The sequence below is a fragment of the Xylocopa sonorina genome, chromosome 4 (genome assembly GCF_050948175.1).
Source record: "Xylocopa sonorina isolate GNS202 chromosome 4, iyXylSono1_principal, whole genome shotgun sequence".
Taxonomy (NCBI): Eukaryota; Metazoa; Arthropoda; class Insecta; order Hymenoptera; family Apidae; genus Xylocopa; species Xylocopa sonorina.
Genome location: NC_135196.1, coordinates 6,135,660 through 6,155,058, shown reverse-complemented (window position 1 = coordinate 6,155,058; position 19,399 = coordinate 6,135,660). Strand labels below are relative to the sequence as shown.

At 36.2% G+C, this 19,399-nt stretch overlaps 4 protein-coding genes and 2 long non-coding RNA genes across 7 annotated transcripts in view; 2 read left to right on the top strand and 4 right to left on the bottom strand.

Moving 5' to 3' along the window:
* Window positions 1-878: 878 nt before the first annotated feature.
* Window positions 879-11,974, bottom strand: LOC143423192 (uncharacterized). Of its 2 annotated transcripts, none has more exons than XM_076894326.1 (11): window positions 11,839-11,974; window positions 10,552-10,702; window positions 10,324-10,482; window positions 9,368-9,780; window positions 8,782-9,259; window positions 7,946-8,286; window positions 7,663-7,871; window positions 7,174-7,459; window positions 6,960-7,099; window positions 6,222-6,371; window positions 879-5,076 (listed from the first exon to the last, which is right to left on the bottom strand). In XM_076894326.1, the coding sequence occupies exons 2-11, from the start codon at window positions 10,672-10,674 to the stop codon at window positions 1,643-1,645; spliced, it is 5,733 nt and encodes a 1,910-aa protein (XP_076750441.1). In that variant the 5' UTR covers window positions 10,675-10,702; window positions 11,839-11,974; the 3' UTR covers window positions 879-1,642. The 2 variants fall into 2 exon arrangements, with proteins under 2 accessions (XP_076750441.1, XP_076750442.1); XM_076894327.1 differs by having other exon boundaries at window positions 7,663-7,868.
* LOC143423210 (uncharacterized) overlaps window positions 8,303-19,399 on the bottom strand; it is a 42,302-nt gene continuing 31,205 nt past the window's right edge. The window contains exon 5 of the transcript XR_013101799.1: window positions 8,303-8,315. The gene's annotated coding sequence lies outside the window, so the exon portion shown is untranslated. The remainder of the gene's footprint in view (window positions 8,316-19,399) is intronic.
* Window positions 12,066-13,687, top strand: LOC143423218 (uncharacterized). Its single transcript, XR_013101803.1, has 2 exons — window positions 12,066-12,619; window positions 13,381-13,687. It is a non-coding gene; the product is annotated as an uncharacterized LOC143423218 (long non-coding RNA).
* On the top strand, window positions 14,135-16,692 carry LOC143423204 (uncharacterized). Its single transcript, XM_076894354.1, has 9 exons — window positions 14,135-14,338; window positions 14,421-14,492; window positions 14,591-14,691; window positions 14,760-14,863; window positions 14,944-15,185; window positions 15,313-15,497; window positions 15,723-15,867; window positions 15,936-16,135; window positions 16,318-16,692. Exons 1-9 carry the CDS (start codon window positions 14,276-14,278, stop codon window positions 16,541-16,543), a joined length of 1,338 nt encoding a protein of 445 aa, XP_076750469.1. The 5' UTR covers window positions 14,135-14,275; the 3' UTR covers window positions 16,544-16,692.
* Window positions 16,663-18,435, bottom strand: Rpl18 (ribosomal protein L18). Its single transcript, XM_076894375.1, has 3 exons — window positions 18,287-18,435; window positions 17,441-17,647; window positions 16,663-17,070 (listed from the first exon to the last, which is right to left on the bottom strand). The coding sequence occupies exons 2-3, from the start codon at window positions 17,579-17,581 to the stop codon at window positions 16,801-16,803; spliced, it is 411 nt and encodes a 136-aa protein (XP_076750490.1). The 5' UTR covers window positions 17,582-17,647; window positions 18,287-18,435; the 3' UTR covers window positions 16,663-16,800.
* On the bottom strand, window positions 18,447-18,871 carry LOC143423220 (uncharacterized). The gene is made up of 2 exons (XR_013101805.1): window positions 18,752-18,871; window positions 18,447-18,632 (listed from the first exon to the last, which is right to left on the bottom strand). It is a non-coding gene; the product is annotated as an uncharacterized LOC143423220 (long non-coding RNA).

The following is a 19,399-nucleotide window of genomic DNA, read 5'->3' as shown; positions in this document are numbered from 1 at the left end:
TCTGCTCATCGATACGCCTTTTGTCTTCTCGTCGATCGTGCTAATATCACCTTAAATATTCGTAACTAACGGGTTCCTTGCCATTCGCAAGAAAAATAATTGTGTACGAACATTTTATCTACGATCTCGGATACACGACATCGATGCAATGATCGGTAAGAGAACAAGAACGATCGTCCACGGAGAAAAGAACGTCGTGCGTTGCTACGATTATAGAAAAGTATATCTGTAACTTTCGATGCTGTCAATGTTCACACAAAGCCTCGTATGAATGTGACAAAGCTCGATCTTACTTTTGTTTTTCTTTCTACCGTTCGTTCCTCGCGATTTATAAAACTGTTTTCATACAGTATCCATTAAAATGTCCAGAGAACTCGGTACGGCCAGTTCAAGTTTTCAATTCGATCGATCCGTTCAGTCAGCGTTAGCTTTGCGTTCGTAATGGGAAAAATAATTGCATATTTTCATTTTAAACCCTGTTGCGGAAAATCAAATCATTATAAGTACAATACAAGAACGAGTTCGCGCTTCACATCAAAAGTAAAGTATGTAATTTGAGTGTTAGTAAATATTTAATTAATTTAAAAACATTCTTGGTTCAGCAAACAGATGAGAGAAGACCAACGTTATTATAATTGCAAATCACAGATCACGCGACTCGATGAATCTAATTTACTACGCCAACTGAATGATTCAAAAGCAATGACTGCCACGGAATTTCTCGAATTAACTTCCTCTGGGGCCGTAAAATCATATCACGGATAGCTTTCATGGAAAGCATGTCTCGACGACGTACAAATCAAAATGAAAGGCAGTAAGACGACGACGAACGGTTACACTGATATAGCCAGATAGTCGATGGATGATCGCGAATCGATCGTAACAAAAGCTAGAACACTTCTCGTATGCACCACGCGAACAACGCACAGCGGATTCATTTAACTCGACGACGCATAAGGCAGTCGAAACAGAAATCTCTATGAAACTGTTCGAACCACAGACGGTGTTTCATTTTTTTTTTCCTTTTTTGGCTTTCTGTTAAATTATCTACTTCCCTATACAGAAGTTTCCCGTTTCGAAAAAGTCCTACGTGAATTTATAGTGTGTATACGTGTGTCGTTTCCTTTTTGTTTCTTGTCGATCCCTCTTTTGTGTTTATTCCTTGTTACGCATTCTACTCGAACGCAAACGGACGTATGTCCTACGGTGCAGCCTTGCCCTTCTGGGTTGCCCTTAAGAAATATCGAGTGTCTTTAGAATATTCTTTTGTGCTGGCACGTCTCTGACTCCATAAATCAGGATGCTATCTCAACGTTCGCAATTGATAATTCCTCTATTTTTCTTTTAGAAAATATTCGCAAAAATACCAAATCTGTAGTGAAATTTTCAGACACTCGTACGATCGAAAGAGGAAACCCGTGAAGATTTGCTCCCCTAGCGAAGTGATTGTATAATACACATATTATATATCTCCTATGATGCTTTTCATTTCGGTTGCCAGAGTAAATCTAATTACACGGTGAGAATTGAGAACGGATGGTCCGTTCTCGTTGAATGGCTCCTGCTAATCGGCACCAGTTACTTGCATCAGGAGTATATAAAGGGCAAGGCTGGCCCTAGGTACATCCATGCAATCCTCTACTCATCTGCGTATTTTTTTCTTCGACCTGCTGCCTTTCTTGGACGCGGCGTTGCCCGAGGAATTCGAGCCGTTGCCGGTGCCTCTTTCCGGCGTGTCGCGAACAGCATTCGCGAACGTTACGTACGCGTTCAACTCGTCAGAGGAGCTTGAACGTTCAGGCACGATTTCCTGCTCCGAGTCGCTCCTCTTCTCTGGCTCCACGTCTCGCTCTGGCTCCGAAGAATTCTCCTTTGAAAAGGTCGAATCTACCATTAACGAGTCAGCGTTGCTATTTTTCGACTCGTTCGAGCTCTTCTCGCTCACAGCTTCGAGCTTCGATGATTTCTTCTTTTGGCTTGGAGACTGCTCAGTGGGCGAGTTCGACAGTTTCAGAAGAACGTAACTGTCCGTGGACTTTGCCAGCGAAATCTTGATGCTTTTACTCACTGACAATCCTGCCTCCTCGTCAGAAGCGGTCTCTAACGGAGTTGTCAAAAGATCCAGCTTCTTGCGGTGTTTCTGTTTCGTGGGTTCCTTTCGCGTGGTAGATTCAGCTGAAGAGGCAAGCTTTTTCTTCACGATGGAACTCCAGGACCCCTTTCCTGTCTGAACGGTAGATTCTTCCTCAGTATCTGTTTCCGCAACAGCTTCTTTCAGTTGGCTAGTCACTGTCGAAGATCGGGACGAGGATTCAACGTGTCTTCGGCGAGTTCTTCTTTCTTCGGTACTTGCTTCCTCCACGACTGGTTCCGCCTCAGGTTCATTCTTGACTTCCTGATCCGCGGAAGAAGCATTCTTCTTTTTCACGATGGAACTCCAGGAGCCCTTTTCTGTCTGAACGGTAGATTCTTCTTCCGTGTCCGTTTCGGCAACAGCTTCTTTCAATTGGCTGGTCACTGTCGAGGATCGAGCTGAGGATTCAACGTGTCTTCGACGAGTTCTTTTTCCTTCGATATTTGTTTCTTCCACGATCGGTTCCGCTTCAGGTTCTTTCTTAGCTTCCTGATCCACGGAAGAAGCACTCTTCTTCTTCACGATGGAGCTCCAAGAAATTTCCGACGTCTGAACAAAAGACGGAGAAGAGGATTCGTGAGGGTCCACCTCTAGAACAGCCTCGCGAAGTTTGTCTATTACCAGGGAACTGGAACTTCTATCCAAACTTTTTCTTAACGAAGACTCGTATATCTTCTTCTTCAATGATTCTATTTTTTCCAAGATGGGTGTGCAGGATGAAACCTCAATGGAATCGGACGATTCCTCCACCTTGTCTTCGGTTTTACCTACGTCGTCCTTTCGCGTTTCCGTCAGAGGAGAACCGCTTTTCTTCTTTACGACAGAACTCCAAGCATATTCGGTCGTTGACTCCTGCGAACTCGATTCCTTCGCTACTTCTTCGGTGGGCTTATCGGCTGACGTCTCAGAGCTCTGAATATTTGTTTCAACGCTGGATTTCTTGTTCCTCCGTGACTTTTTCGCGCGAGTCGCGCACACTTCCGGTCCAGAGAGGATTTTACATTCCGAGGCAGACGTGGTATCACTCGATATTTCCATCTCAGCTTTCTGCATCGCGTCGATATCGATTATCTCGATCCCTGCTTGCGAACGTTTAGATGGAACGTTCGAAGGAGAAGTCTTAGCAGAACGGATTTTAGCTTTTCTTAGTGGACTAGGGCTTTCACTAACTGGCGTGTCTCTCGTGTTAGCACCTTCATCTGAATCATCTTTCTTATCTGTACCTTTGTTTTTCCAACCTTCGACAGGTTTGAAGATTACAGTAACGTCAGCATCTGACGTATCGCTCTCGATTACCACGATATCCTTCGTTTTCTTCGTGCTCTTCGATTTCAATGATTGTTCCGTCGACGTTTCCTGGAATTTCCTTGAACTCCTTTCACGGACATCTTTAGATACTTCAGGTGGCGTAGCGCAGACGTCCGAATGTTGTACGTGCTCTATGTCATCGTCGGAGAACGTGCGTTTACTTATGGCCATGGTTGATTCGCTGTCGCTACCCTTGTTTGCTTCAAGCTTCGTATCTTCTTTACTGATCTTATCAGGTGTTTCCACCAATTCGGAACTGTGTATATACTCTAGATCGTCATCGGATATCGTGTTCTTACTATTCTTCCGTTGCATGATAGGCGAGGAACCAGCGCAACTTATAACATCTGCGCATTTGTCGCTATCGACACACTCATCCTGCTGCAATTGACTGATCTCAGAACTCTGAATATGCTCAATGTCCTCGTCTGACGGGACAGAAGTGCCATCCTTGTTGCAACAGGGAGTATCTACAATATGATACTCGCTAGAACTGAAATCGTCGGTCGAGTCTGACGGCGGTGATTTGTATTTATCTGTTTCCTTGGCCAACACATCTACATTGACCGTTGACTTGAAATCCTCCTGCTTGTCAGTTTCTTCGGTTATAGAGCCCAATTCTATAGTAGGTTCCACACGCTTTCCTGAACTTTTACTCTCCATAATAAACTCGAATTTTGCATCTTTGCAATCCTGAACCGTGGAAGACTTTGATTTGCTTTTAGATTTTGCAGTTTCCTTCGAACACTCACCCTTCTTACTCTCAAGATGTTTGCCTTTCATATCTTCCACCGCGCTTCTCTCGCATCCCATTCGTTTGCCGCAATTGTTCTCAGAATCGTCGCAAGTGGTATCCTCAATGACGATACTATCATCCTGTTCCCTCAAAACGTACCTTTTAGCAGACGTTTTGGTCTCGACTCTTTTACAACTGCTCGCGCCAGATCCGTTTCTGCTCGATTTCTTCGCGACTTTCTCAGCCTCGCACGATCTTTTGCTCTCCGTTTTAACGTGCGCCGATGAACTCCTTCTCCCGTAAGTCACTTTATTCTCCACTAAGACAACACTGTCCTCGCTGCAGTTGACGACGTACTGCGCCTCAGACATGCTTCTCTCGTGGGCTCCTTTATCATCCCTTCTATCGGATTTCTTGCACCAGGCAGCTTCCTTAGCCTGGGTCATCGGGCTACTGGGTATTTCGCCCTGCTCCACGCAGAGGCTCAAGCTGCTCGGCACATCACGGAACGCTTCCTCTTTCTCAAAGTCGATCGTAGAGTTCCCAGGATTGGTAATCGGCGCGATCTCGACGCAGAGCGCTTTCCTCTCCTTCACCTCGCAGATGTTCTCGTCCGGCACGCTGTCGATCGCAGGCTCGCTAGCTGAACGCATCTCCGCGCAGATCTCCGTGAGATCGCGTAGAGTTTGACTCTCCGGCTCGAGATCGCCGAGAGACGCCGGACCCTCTTCTGCGCACACGCTCCTAGGTGGTTCAGGCACGTGGCTCTCCTCCGCGGAGTCAAACTCCTGACTGGAGTAAATGTCCTCCTCATCGGCCGACACGGTAATCACGGTGCCCAGAGGGTTGACGACTTTAGTTACCGGTTGACCCACCCTCTCAAATACCGATCGCCTCCCTAGTAACAGAAAAAGCCGTTGGCAGGTATCAATATCGAGCCACAATATCTCCCTTGGTTTATTCATTGTCTTTACGGTCTTTCTTTTTTTTTTCTATTTAATGAGATATATCGCCTGATTGATGTAACGAGATGTAACTTGTCGTAATCGAAATGGCTCGGCAATGGAGGAAGAGATTTCAAGCGACGTTTCCTCGATAGAACTAATTCAAACGTTGCATTATGAGGGAATACAGAATTACGAGAACGAGGCACGTGAAAAAGAACGAGATAAAGATTAAAAAAAAAAACGACTTCTAATGTGAAGCTGGTATACTTGATTCTGAATTTTCACACTGCACACCACAAAAACACAAACTTCTCGCCGCAATATATACGTGTCGAGATATATATCGAATGGTACGTTGTAAAAAGAACGGAGGTCGACTGTCTGTTTCGAACTGAATGATCTCTTCTTTTTTTTATGTCCGTTGGAATTTCGAACGAAAGGAGAATATTCTTACAGGATTAGTAGACTGCACGGCAGCCTTTCAACCGTTTTACCACGACTTAAAGGGTATATACGTTGAGAAACTTTATCGCTGTTAGTGATTAGATGTAATATATCATTAAAGGGACGGGGGTAAAAAACGGAGATACCTGCCTCTGGCCAGTTCTGTATCCACACAAACTTACAATCTAGCAATCGTCCGTCACCAAATGCAGAAAGCACGAGCATCGTATCCGTACTCTAGATACATGCTTAGCAAAGATTGCGAAATGTCCCGGAATTCGAATTACTGCGAATTATCCAGAATAAAGTAAAACGCTATAATTGCCTCAATGCAAGTGTAGTTGCAATGGTCACTGAAAGAAATAAAATTAATTTGACCACGTTGTAATTAACTTGACTGCATTCAGCAGGAAGATTTCCACGATTGTAAGAATCGTAAACTGTGGAACGTATTTAAAAAATCGCGCGTTTCAGGCACACAAGAGTATACATATCGATAATACGAATCACACATAAATGGTTTCATTATCCTTACTAATTACTATGATGTATACAAATTGTACGACATATCAACAAATGGGATTATATGTCAGGATTTGTACTCGTCTACATCAAAGCAAAGCATCACACGTTTCATGTAATAGTTACTTACCTGGTGCACGATGAGGCGCGATAGACGTCTCCAGCATAGCTTCGGCCAGATCCTCTCTCAATTGGTTTTCACCGCCACCAACTCCTACATTTTCGCTATCTAAAGGATCACCGTACGCTTCCATGAATCTCGGTGACTGCTCGTAACTGCCTAAACAATGTAAGAAATATGATGCTAGTAATGCAACATCGCTGTTCTTTTTTGTAATCAAAACTGTTCGTTGTTTCCGTGAAATGTGAATTTTTCAGACCAGAGAAAGAGATTAAACGTTTGTAATAATATACATGTATATTTCTTTTTAACTGATGATGTACTATTTATTACGTGCAACAAACAGAAATAGTACTTCCAAGAAAGAAACGAACTTTTCTTTAACTTACGGGATTCCAATACCATTACAATCTCTAAGTTTACTCATTATACCTACATATTTTGCGGGGTAACTATAATGATACATCAACGCTATTTTATGTGGAATATATATATATATATATTTAACATCCTAATAAATAAATAATAAGTGGTAATACTTAAAAAAGTATTATGACAGTATTACGTATTATAACGAAACAATATGTTCACTGAAAAATTTGTAGTGAACCCTAAAATATGGATATACTATTTACTTTACCGCTTTCGTAACCACGGTAATAGTCTTTTTATTTATTTTATTTACAGTTTTAATGCATATTTAGCAATGTAACGCTTCAATATGACAAACATTTTTTGTGAACTTACTTCCTGATCCATCGATAACAACAGGTACCAACGATCTGGACGCAGCATGCGGCATATTGACTGGATTTGATCTCGCTGGACGAGACCCACCGGTTACTCCAATTTCAACGGCTTCAGCTTCGACGAGATTAACAGGTGCCCTGTATCAATAGATAAATAAATTACATTAAAGCGAATTTTATACGATACGCGTATGTATGAAAACAAGACTAACCCGCTGGATGCGTTATAAGTTTTGAAAACGAACTGGGGTCCCATCCACAACCGTCTATGTGGACCTGCATGTGTTACAATTTCTACTTGACTTAACCAACGATCCTCCCCTAAATCACCGTCTTGGATATCTTTCGGTACAGTATTGACGCACATTAAGGGGCTAGATGTTGGCAACGGTGGCACAATCTCCAAGGAATTCGGAGATCTTAAAAGTGGCCATTGACCTTTGGCTTCAACCTCTAATTCGATCATTGTGTCATCGCACACTTTTTCTTTTGGTACACCTGAAACGCATAATCGAGTAATAAGACTTAATAAACACTAACATTCAGCTTTATTGGAAATAGTATCATCTGTTCATTGAAATTTTGCGGACGATTTTACTAGATTATAATATTATTTTTCTCTTATACTTCAAGTACTATTCAAGATAATTGAACCAAAATGGTAATTCTTGTAATAACTGGTTTCGTACTATTTAATTTACCTGCAGCTGGTTTGGGTTCTAAATCATACTGAATCATATTTCCGTGGCATGCCATAATGAACAAAGAATCGACTGCCCTCTTCATAACTTTCGCTGTAGATTCTCTTTGTGCATACATCCAAGCCCTCGGAGGTGCGAAACAAGCACATATTTTTAATGGTAACGTTCCACTATCATCCGAGTGCAATCGTTGTCTTTGTTGCGGTCTGCTGCGTAATGCAAGTAATGAATAAGTTTATGAAGTTCGATAGCGATCGCTTTCAATGAGATAAGCGGCAATTACCTCTGTTGAGCTTGACTGTTTACGTGGTTTAACGAAGATGGTTGTCGTATCTGCGCCAGAGGTTGCAGTACAGTTGGATGTGGATACGGAGGAAGTCTTGGATTAGAATACGGATACACTGACAAAGGCAACTCTGTATGAGATACGGGAGAATGAGATCTTGTGCCGTCATCCATCAAACCTGCACTTCTATGAAATCTTGAAAGTCTATTTACAACATGAGGTGTGGAATGAGTTCGTACCCCTACCGGGCCACCATACGGTGCAACCGGAAAAACATGAGTAGTACCCCGTACAGTTGAAATTGCCGCCCAACGCGTATCACTCGAAAATACCATATCCTATAATAAAAAAAATTAAAATACTTAAGCTATACAAATAAATCAAACTGTAAATGTTAATCCTGATAATGAGCTCTGACTTATCGCGCGGATTGCTAAACAACGGTTTCTTGGAACCCTATCATTGTTACATGTTTATTCTAAAAAATAATTTTCGAAAATCATGTAATATAAAATACTGTAATAATTAAATTTATCTTTTAGCAAATGAGAATTGTTTAGAAACCTTGTAACGTAACAAACGAACTATAAATAACGAAATTCAAAACTGCCTAATATGAAACTTAATTATTGCCTAAATTAATGGCAAAAAAGTATGATGCAATAGAAAGCGAGGAGCTCAACAATCGCATTAAACACTTCAATAATGAAACTGTACTTGACATATTCTCTACACGAGGACTACAATCTTTTTAACTTGTACATTGGACGAACCATCGCTTCTCCCTCCCTTAAAATTAAGAAAATTAAAAGATAACTAGAAATAATACATACTTGTACTTTCGCAGTAGTATCTCCACGATGTAAAATATACAAATGATGTACTGCTGCTAAAGTGGGTCCACCTGGATGCGGCTGAATTCTAAACACGTGGAAATCATGCCCCCTTTTGTCGGCGGTCATTAGTAACGCACCGCTTAAATCAAAAGTCATGGCAACGATCGCATCGCTATGGGCAGTAAAATGAGCAATTACAGTCTCTATATTCGCATCGTCCAATTCTTTCTCCTCTTTCGCAGCTTGGAGGTCTAGTATCGTAATCACTCCCGGCTGGGTCATATCGCTGCCCATATTATTTATAACCACTGGCGTTACTGAATTGCCAGTTAAACTTGATGCAACGGTTTCTCCCAAACCACGTAAACCTTTTCCTAGAGACTTTGCTGCATACAGCACAGTTGCTGTGTAACTTTGAACTCCCTCACCCTCGCAACCACCACTGCTTCTTTTCGCTGGTAGTAACTTCTTTTCACTGAAAATAACATTTTTTGTTACAATATTTATACATACTTATTTTAACATAGGAGATTCTTGACAGACAAACAACATGTTAATATCTTAATATATTGTTAAGATCTACCTGTAAGCGAGCCACCTTGTACCTAAAGCAACTGGATTTGGATTTGGACCAGAGTTAGCATAGCAGGTAGTAACTGTTAATACATCTTCCAATGTACGGGCGTCAAACACCGCGATCTTCTCTACAAATGTTACTACTATGGAGCGTTTATTTGCCAGAATGTCGCAAACAGGATTTTTAAATTTTATGCTTTTAGTTTGTTCCCCAGTTTTCAGCGAAATGAAACTTATGTTGCAAAATTGTGGTCCAGGTCCAGCTGAATCACATATTGCTACCATTGGCCGTTTCAATTCAAACAAATCGACATGTTCGTCATCAGTCTTTGGATTTGGTAAAATTCTCAGAGTACGAACAACTCCTTGTCGCCATGATAACACCTCAGTTGCCTCTCCTGTTGCTGCTATTAGCCATACCTATGTTAAGCAAAAATGTTGTACTCTATGCTTTCATCACTTTTAGTATAATATTATAGTGTAAAATATTGCATTCTACATAATTATTGCTCGAGTTTTGTAAATAAAAATTTTTAAAGCTTAGATGTTCAACTTAAGTATATATATGAACTTTTATATGATCGAATTTCAAATATCATATTATTATCTCTGCAAACTACATGTACCTTGTCATTTTGATAATGAATGTGCGTGTTTACATATTATGCCTCCTAGATAAAATAAGATTCAAGTCATTCACAAACAGAAATACAATTTTAAGGCTACTATGTGCTCATATGTGTTCTATAATTAAAGACTTGATAAATTTATAAGAACCATTTGCACTTGGTATCTAATACAAGTATTTAATACATGTTTAATTTTTATACTTTTGAGTCACTTTAGCAATGTTTATATTATATATCATTAAAGAATGACAAAATTACCTTAATACGTGAAAAACTGCCAATGCAAAAGTAATGCAACTATTTTAAAAAAGAAAAACAAATTAAAAAATCAAACCTGAACTCCAGTTGTATAACCAAGCACCAATAATAAAGGTGGCGTATTAGAGCCTTCATTGTAGTCTGGATATAGGGCAGGATCATTAATGTCTGCATACTCAAACCGTGCCCATGATATAGACTCTTTGTTCTCAGAATTTGGTGTGCCAGCATAAGCCTGTATTTTAATAACATATGTAATAACTCATACTCTGATAATATAGAAAATTCTTAACAATATACTAACTTGTGGAACAATATCATTAATTATTCCTGCAACACTGTCTATAATTGATCGATCAACTATTGGCTGAGGTGATACAACTTGAACTCCTTTATGCACACCACGCCTTGGAGAGTCTGCAGACATTTTTTCTTCCCGAACTGAATATTTTTACCTATAAATAAATGTATGTAAAATAGTGCTAATCAATTAACATGATAATCTTGTTTGTTTGTCACTTGTAACAAACTGTGGTTGTATATTTACATTTTCAATAACTAGATTACTCAAAAAAGAATAATATACTTTTAGAGACATACAAAGGGAATATTGGAATGTATAATTATTTATCACAGTTATTGCTTGGAAAATACAACATCAAATAACTTTAAACAAATGAATAATAATTTAATGAAAATAGTATATCATACTATTTAATTCTATTACGAGAAAATGAAAATTATTATAAAGAATAATCTTTATTTTAAAAAATATGTATGTTCTATTAACTTTCTAGTAAATGAATTTAATAGGCATGTGGATTTTTGTATAAACAAAATTTGAATTCATGAGACCTTGCAATTGTTACTTAACACCCGCAAAGTAGTTGATAAAATGATACATATATTACATATACACAAGAATTAAAACATATTAAAGAGTTATTGTACAAATATAAAGCACGCATAAATATTTATATTAAAACAAAGGACATATAACACGAAAAAATTGATATACCTTCTATCTCGAATATTTATTTGTATAAGTATCGAATATATATTCATCTTATATATACATATTTCTATTAATAACAATATAACATTATAAGGAAAAAATTGTGTAAAACAGAGTGAATGATTCATGAAAAATGCGCGAGTATTATTCGTACGAGGAAATTTACGAAATGTTTCTCTGTTCACCTGATAAGACATAAATGAGCAACAGAGATGTAGTGGGAGAATCTATTTTGCCTATTAAAGAATATTACACAATCCTCTACAGCTGTTCCTCGTTTACGCTCAGGGACGATTAATAAAAGGGAAACGTAAATGTCAAAACGACGACGATGTACAGATCTAGACGATTACCGCCAGAATAAACGATGTAAACATATTAAATTGAAAGAAAGTAAATTAATACTTTGACATTAAAATAACGACCCTGACATTTCGTCGAACAAAGGGGTAGAAGGCAGTTTTGTCACAACAATGCTTTCGCTTTTCTCCAATAGTCGTTGCACCTTCTATTACGATAAGATATCTACGCGGCGTTTTACCTTCGAATTAACAGAAAACAAAGTCTTCGATTTACCTCGCCATAAAATTGTATTTTCATACTGGGAAGCTCGCCATCTCTGAGACGACCTTCTACTGCGTCATTCTGAGAGTGACTGACACAACACAACCAGAAAACGATAGTGATGTCACCCCGCCCGCGAAACGTCAATCTTTTTATTCGAAATATTCAAACGCGTCGGTAATGTTCCAGGCTACGATAGATCGTCCAAGTCCGTCCTTTGTCCCGTCGCGATAGCCAGGATGTTCACCAAAGGTCGCCCGTTAAAAACTATCACGTATCATAACTACGGCAACGGTCTGTTTCGTTGGAAATACGAAAACAATAATCAGCTGATTCAGATAAGGAAACGGTCGGATAGGTGGGGAGGACAAGAGAAAAGCGAACCACGAACCCTGACACTTGTGTCGTCTAAAATACACCTAGATGGCATAATCAACGTTCAAATTCAATTTTATCTGAATTGTTAATGATACGTTTGTTTGCAATGTTCGTTAATGGACGATGGTGTCGTAATCAACCATTTGTTTCAGCAAGAAATTTATTAAAAATAAAACAAAATGACCCTAGACTACGTAGAAACCGATAAGATCCTTACTGTGTGCTTTGTTTGTCCTGAAAAATACATGACAAGAATTTACTTGAATGCAATGACGGAATAAATATAATTATTCTAATAAATTGAATTAGACATGTAATATTATTAAGCAAAGATAATTTCGTTCGTTACTATATTGGTAACACTGTATACGTTTATTTCGACACAACCTCAAAAGTTGCGCTGCTACAAATATTTGTATGTTACGAAATTAATATACCTGACAATTTTTATTTAGTATTTTGTAATAAAATAGAATGCAGTGATGCAGATGAAAAGTTGTATACATTCTGTATAACTCTGAAAAGCTGTCCGTTGAAGAAATATAAGAAAAGACAAATATAGTTACATCAATCGATCGCATTCATTGTTACACCATTATTATGCAGAGAGATTAATTTGAAAAATAACGTTGCATTTCTAAAAATCAGCTTGATATTAGCGTCATCTAGAATTACATAAAATTGCTTAAATTAAATTGAACTGAATATGATATAAAACAAATATTTCTAACTTGTATCCATATATATTTGTACCACGAATAAATTTTGTGTAACTATCATAGTATTTGAAACAAAATGTAATTTTTAATAATTTATATTGCTACACTTTAAGAATTCACAGGAAACTAAATAAAAAAACTAAACATTGTTTTAAATTCTAAATGCACAGTATCTACTTGTTTCATAGTATGATAATTATATATGCTAATCAAAAGCAAAATCGATAGACACGAACATTTCAAATAGTATATAATTACATAACTAAATGCAACTTTATTTTCTCAATCATAATGACTTTATAATACTCAGAAATTTCCTCTACCATGAAATGCTATAAAAGTAATACAATGTAAGCGGGTCGCGCCATATATCCATCAGTCAAACAGAGGGGAACAAAATTGCCTTCCAACTGTCCCATAATCGATTTAATACGTAGAAATTTATATCTTTTTACAGGAGCCTTATAATTTAGTAGGACTACCGGACAACCATTCATGCAACTTGATAAATTGTGCTATCTTTTAAAACGTAGTAGTATAGTATAAATACACGCGGCCACAATTACGAAATTGAACTTAAGATTAATATTTCATGTCGCTAGCAAATTCTTACCGTAGAATCCTCGATCTTTAATGTACTGTAATTATCTGTGCGTGTATCTGTGTAGCGCGAAGCAGACTTAATCGGTAAAGTTTGCGTGCTCTCCATGTCACCGATGTCCCCGTGCAGTAAATCAGGAGGCATTGGTCTTCCGGCTGAGAAATGTACGATTACTACAGTCTCTTTCTGTGCCTCGTTCAGGGCAGATTAAACAAATTGTGCATTAATTTTAACGATATTAAAAGAAATAGAATAGTTTGATTTCAAAAAATCTCAAATACACATCCTTTAAAAATGATGCGCCGGAAGAGGGTACTTTACATTTCCGTTGCAACTTATTTGCGCGAAAATTCGATTACTACAAATTGTCACAAGTTTGAAATTCTGTTACTTTCAAATTACATCCAAGTTTTTTCACAAAATTTTTACTTTTATATTTTTCTGATCATTCCATTAGGTACCTTTTTGAAGGTCCACGAAATATTTATTCGATGATTAATTCTTTGTAGGGTGGTTTAAAATCTACGCGAAAAATGGCTAAAAAAACAACACCCGCGGCGCTGCAAACGGAAATTTCCAATAACGAGGAATGGGAAAAATTACTCACAATAACAGGTTTAATAGGAACGTATCGATTGTCCATTTAAAAGTTACGATTAGATAAAAAGTTGTCCTGCTTTATGGAGAAATCTTTGAAATATCTTTTCTAGTGGTTGATGTATATTCGGAATGGAGCGGTCCTTGTACAGGAATGGTGAGCATCCTCAAGAAAATTAAAATGGAAATTGGAGGCGATGCATTAAATTACGCTATAGTAAATTTTGAATTTTCTAAAAATGTTAAGTAATTGTTAATCTAAAGCATTTCTTATTAAATATTAGTATAAATACATGTAGGCAAAATGTGATTACATTACGGACTTGGAACGCTTTCAAGGTAAAAGTGAACCAACATGGATGTTTATACACGTAAGTTCACGCATACAATTTGTATTCAATTTATAATATTAAAATAAATAGTAAATTACCAGGAATGCACTTTGTTACGCTGAGATATTTTTATTTAGAATGGTCGCATGGTCAACCTTATGTTCGGTGCTCAATGTCCAGAATTTTTAAAAATATTAACGACGGAACTACAACGTGTGCAAAATGGGGAAGAACACGAGTACGTAAAACGTGTAATTACAATGCCATCTGTAAAATAATCTATCTCTACATCATACGCATATACAGATTTTCTATAGATGTCTCGGAAAAAAGTCCGGAAGAAATAAAACGATTACAAATTATAGAAGAAACTAGAATAGCTAAAGAAGCAGCGAAAAAATCTCGAAAAGGTTTGTCACGAGCGAATTATTTTTGTTGCAATAAAATTCGGTTTTAAATATTTTTAAGTGTTGTAACTTTCTCAATACAGAAGCTGAAGCTGTAGCACGTTACGAAGCCGAGATGTTACACTTGACCACCTCATTGATGAAAGAAACTTGTCTTTTACTTTATCCGTGGGTTTTTAAGGATGAAGAAGGTCATAAAAGAGATAAAAAATCAAGTCCAGCATATGTCGAGTTAATTGAAGAGATATTACCCGGAAATTATACTATCGAACAGGAAATACGAAAACGTCTTAATGAGGATATTCTTGAAAAGATGTTTAATGAGGTGACATACTGTTATATTACCAGCAACATAATTTTTATGAATTTAAAAATATATATGTATATATTACTTGTTGCTATTTAAAAATTAATTCAAAAGTATATTAATACTTATTATTTAATATTTTTAGTCTAATTACGTGCTACCATCGAATGCTAAGCAATTACTTCTAGATGGTAAATGTATGTTTATGCGATTAAAAGCATGTGAAACAATAACTGAAGATGATATTCATAAGTACCTGATACATCTTTTGTTTGGTGAATTTGGAGAAACGGATTTACCCAGTGCAGAAAAAATTCTGAATGAAGAATGGTATGTAGATATAAGATATATTGTAATTCCTTATAGAATTCGAAATTCCGTACTTAAAATAAATTTTTTACTTGACTTTAATATTTTCATCACTTAGATAAAATTGTCATTCGCTCATGGCGCATATTCAGCAGCATGCTCTCCGCAGTAATATGAAATCCTTAATGTAATTCTAAAAATGATTGATATTAATTTGTATTTGATCGAACTTATTACTTTGTACAGTTATGCGGGTCGGCATCGTCCTAGTTATCCGGCAAGTGAAAACGAGAATGACATTTTTCCAGTTGTATGGACCCCACCAAATCCTCGAAATAAAGCAGTAGTTTTTCGCACAATTTTCACTACGTACACTAATAATACATATCCTGTAAGGTTTAAATATTAATATTAGTAAGATACACGATAGTTATTAAATTAAATACTTTCCTTTCGCAGTATGAAGATAAAACGGCGAAGGTACCTATAGTATTATTCAAATACGACTATACGAGAAAGAACGAATTGAAAATGGTTTTACAAGAATTTGAAGATGAAGTAGTTAATTTTGGCATTTTTGAATCGGATAAGCCCCTAGAAGCAAAACTTATAGCAAAAAGTATTTCAGAGTTTGAATCAAATATAAAGGAAAGAACAGGGTAAATCATTAATATTATAAATGTACTGCTAACATATCGGGTCCCGTGGACGACTTTTATACTTTTTAAAATCTTTTCGAAAAAATGTTATATTCTGTACCTTATGAAAGAATGCAATCGCTTTTCCCCGAGTCCCGATATATTAATATATTTGACAATAATAATATAACATAAATTTTCAGATACGAAACATTTGTATGTGTTGTGAAAAAGATAGGATGTGAAACGTTCTTAGGATTTGCTGGCATTGGACCTTATCACGTAAGTGAAAGTCTAGAAAAGGCTTTGGAAGAATCGAAACTGTACTTTCCGGATATCACTTCTTCAGAAGAAACACAATCAGATGACGAAGAAAAACTCGAAGAACCAATAGAAAATCTGGATGAAAACAAACATGAAACACTGTAAAATTTAATTCAAATTACAATATTTAAAGTTGTATCCTAATTGTAGCATGAAAAAAGATTTTAAAGTTTTATTCCTAATTCTTCATTTAATTAAGTATAAAAGAATTAATAACAGAGAGATCTTATTATGAAGCCAACATTTATTTTCCAGTTTCCTCAACTTGCTATACAAAAGAATGTAGGTATAGACAAAATGCCTATATCTTATAAAATCAATTTAAGGTTACAGTACAATAAATGATGGCAAATAAACAAAATTTATTTTTTATAACCACAGCTACGCCTACGGCCTCTTGCTCTTTCGAATTTTCGACCTTTAGAGTGTACTAATGGTTTTGTGTGAGAATGTGGCACACCAGGCGCAGGTCCGAAGTGTTTCACCGCTTCACGGGCATTACGGCGACCCTGCATTAAAATTGTCCGCTTCCCAGTAGGAGCACGTAATGCTAACTGATCAAATGTAATCAGTTCACCCCCAGCTTTCAATATACGAGCTCTAGCTCTCTCAGTAATACGCAAAGCACAAACCTATAATATAAAAGTAAAGAACTTCATGTTGGCTTTTAACAAGCCTAATTATTCGCTAATTACTAGGAAGTTATTGAAGCTAAATAAAGAAATACACGTGTATTTATTATAACAATGATGCACCAAGTTTGCTGCTTTCTAGTTACTAGTATAAGAACAGTTATTAAGAATGAATAACACTAGGTGCTGATAGTTACTTCTATTATACTCTTTTTCTGGAAATGAAACAATTTATGAATACAATAACACAAATTAAATTAAGCATGGAATCCACCATTTGGTCATCAAAATAATCCCAAAATTAATATAAAGAAGTTGTAATACTAAGTAAAATAAGAGCTAAATTTTAAAATTTATCAATGTCACTTACTGTAAGTTTAGGAATTTCAAAAATCCGGGCATCATCTGTTACTGTACCAACAATTACCGCAATCGCATTCTCTCGACCAGGCTTCTTCATAAACCTGACCACACGTGCAAGAGATATTGGGGGACGATGTATTTTACTCATAAAAAGTCTCTTGAGTATGATCTTATTAAATTTGGAATTTGTACGTCTGGCCAAGAAGCGGTAAAGCTATAACAAAAATAAGTTCATACTTTAATAAAATAGAGTTGCAATAAAAATTCATATCAATTCTGTTTAACTTGCAGTGAAAAATTAGATTATGAATTGCTACAACATTATTCATTTATTACTATGAAATAACTGCTACATAAGAGATCACATTGAACTAAAAAATAAAAATGATAAGAATACAAGCCTAATAAAAAAATTTATACAAATTATTATATCTAAATATAGATATAAAATTAACAAAATATAAGGTATTTTTAAGTAACCAAATAAATATTTATTTGGCTTTTGTATTTCAATGTGTCAATCAGAATAATCGCCTTTTGTAGGGTAACAAAAAGACGGGATAGGAAGATTGACTGAATTTTATCTAGCGAACGTTTAAATTGAACCAGTCTATGGATAAAACAGTACTGACACAGAGTGCGGTTCGCAAAATAATTATACTTGTTTCAAATCTCACGTGTTTATGACAACACTGTAGTACCACATCAATAGTAATACACATAACCCACTATCAGTACAATATAACCTAGAATTTAACACATTCTTTCGAGAAAAATAGAAGACAAAGATAGTACAGAATCAGATACAATAATAGAGAGAAATATCTGTGAAAATGTACATGAAAATACTTACTTTGACGAGAAGTCGTAAGTAGACATCTTGCGATTTAGGTTCGGTACGCCGAACCTTCCTGTCGTGTTTATGGTTTATGTCGATACCCTATAAAGGAAATAATTTCTGTTAACTTTCATTAATCTCCTATAAACCTGATCAGAAATTTTATTCACTTTGATTAACACAGATCAATTAAATCTTTATCGATTTTATAAACACAACGAATGTACCACACCATCTTACCATTTTGACAAACCGGAAAAGAAACGGACAACCTCATACACGACGCAGATAGGGATTCGTGTAAACGGATGTCCAAGAGGGCGCTGTTCGGTAGTAGTGATGTTGATGCACACATCATTTTCTTTACATAAAAAATTAACCAATAAAAACAGGTTAGCATACAAATATGTGTCAATTATTGCTTTAATAATACCTACATGTTAATAACAAATTTGAAAATAGGCAATCCTATTTACTTACATGGATTCAGGTTAGTTACTTTAATGTGTCACTTTTTTGTTGTATCTTAGATTCACAATTGCCAAGATAAAAGAAAAAAGTTTCTTAATAAAAGTTTCTAAAACTATTCCATGTACCTACATGCGGATACTTGAACAACCTTTACTTTAATACGAATATGTGTTTTTACTGTACTCGTCAGATGTAAGGAAAAAGAAGCGAAAATTTTTAAAAAGTTGTAAGTATTAAAAAAAGAAATTGTGAGCGTTATACATACAATATTTAAGTACCTATAAATACTTAGTGTATGTGTATACATTTGGATGCAATTTATTGCATGAAAATGTTAATATTAGCTTTCTAATTATAATTATATTGATAACTATGATACATATGTTGAAATATTATTTTATATAATTTATTATAATTTAATTTTGATACTTAATTTTCAAATATAAGAAATTTCGTAGTAAATAACATTTAACTTTTGCACTTGTAATAAAAAGTAGGTAATAATTGTTATTTTAATTGAATATCTATTTGCACTATTATAAATTAATCTACTCACTTTTTAAACAAATCTAGTTTATAATTTTTACTTAAAATTATTTCCGTAAAATTCTAAATTTCTAAATTTCTTTCTAAAATTCTAAATAGTATGAATTTATA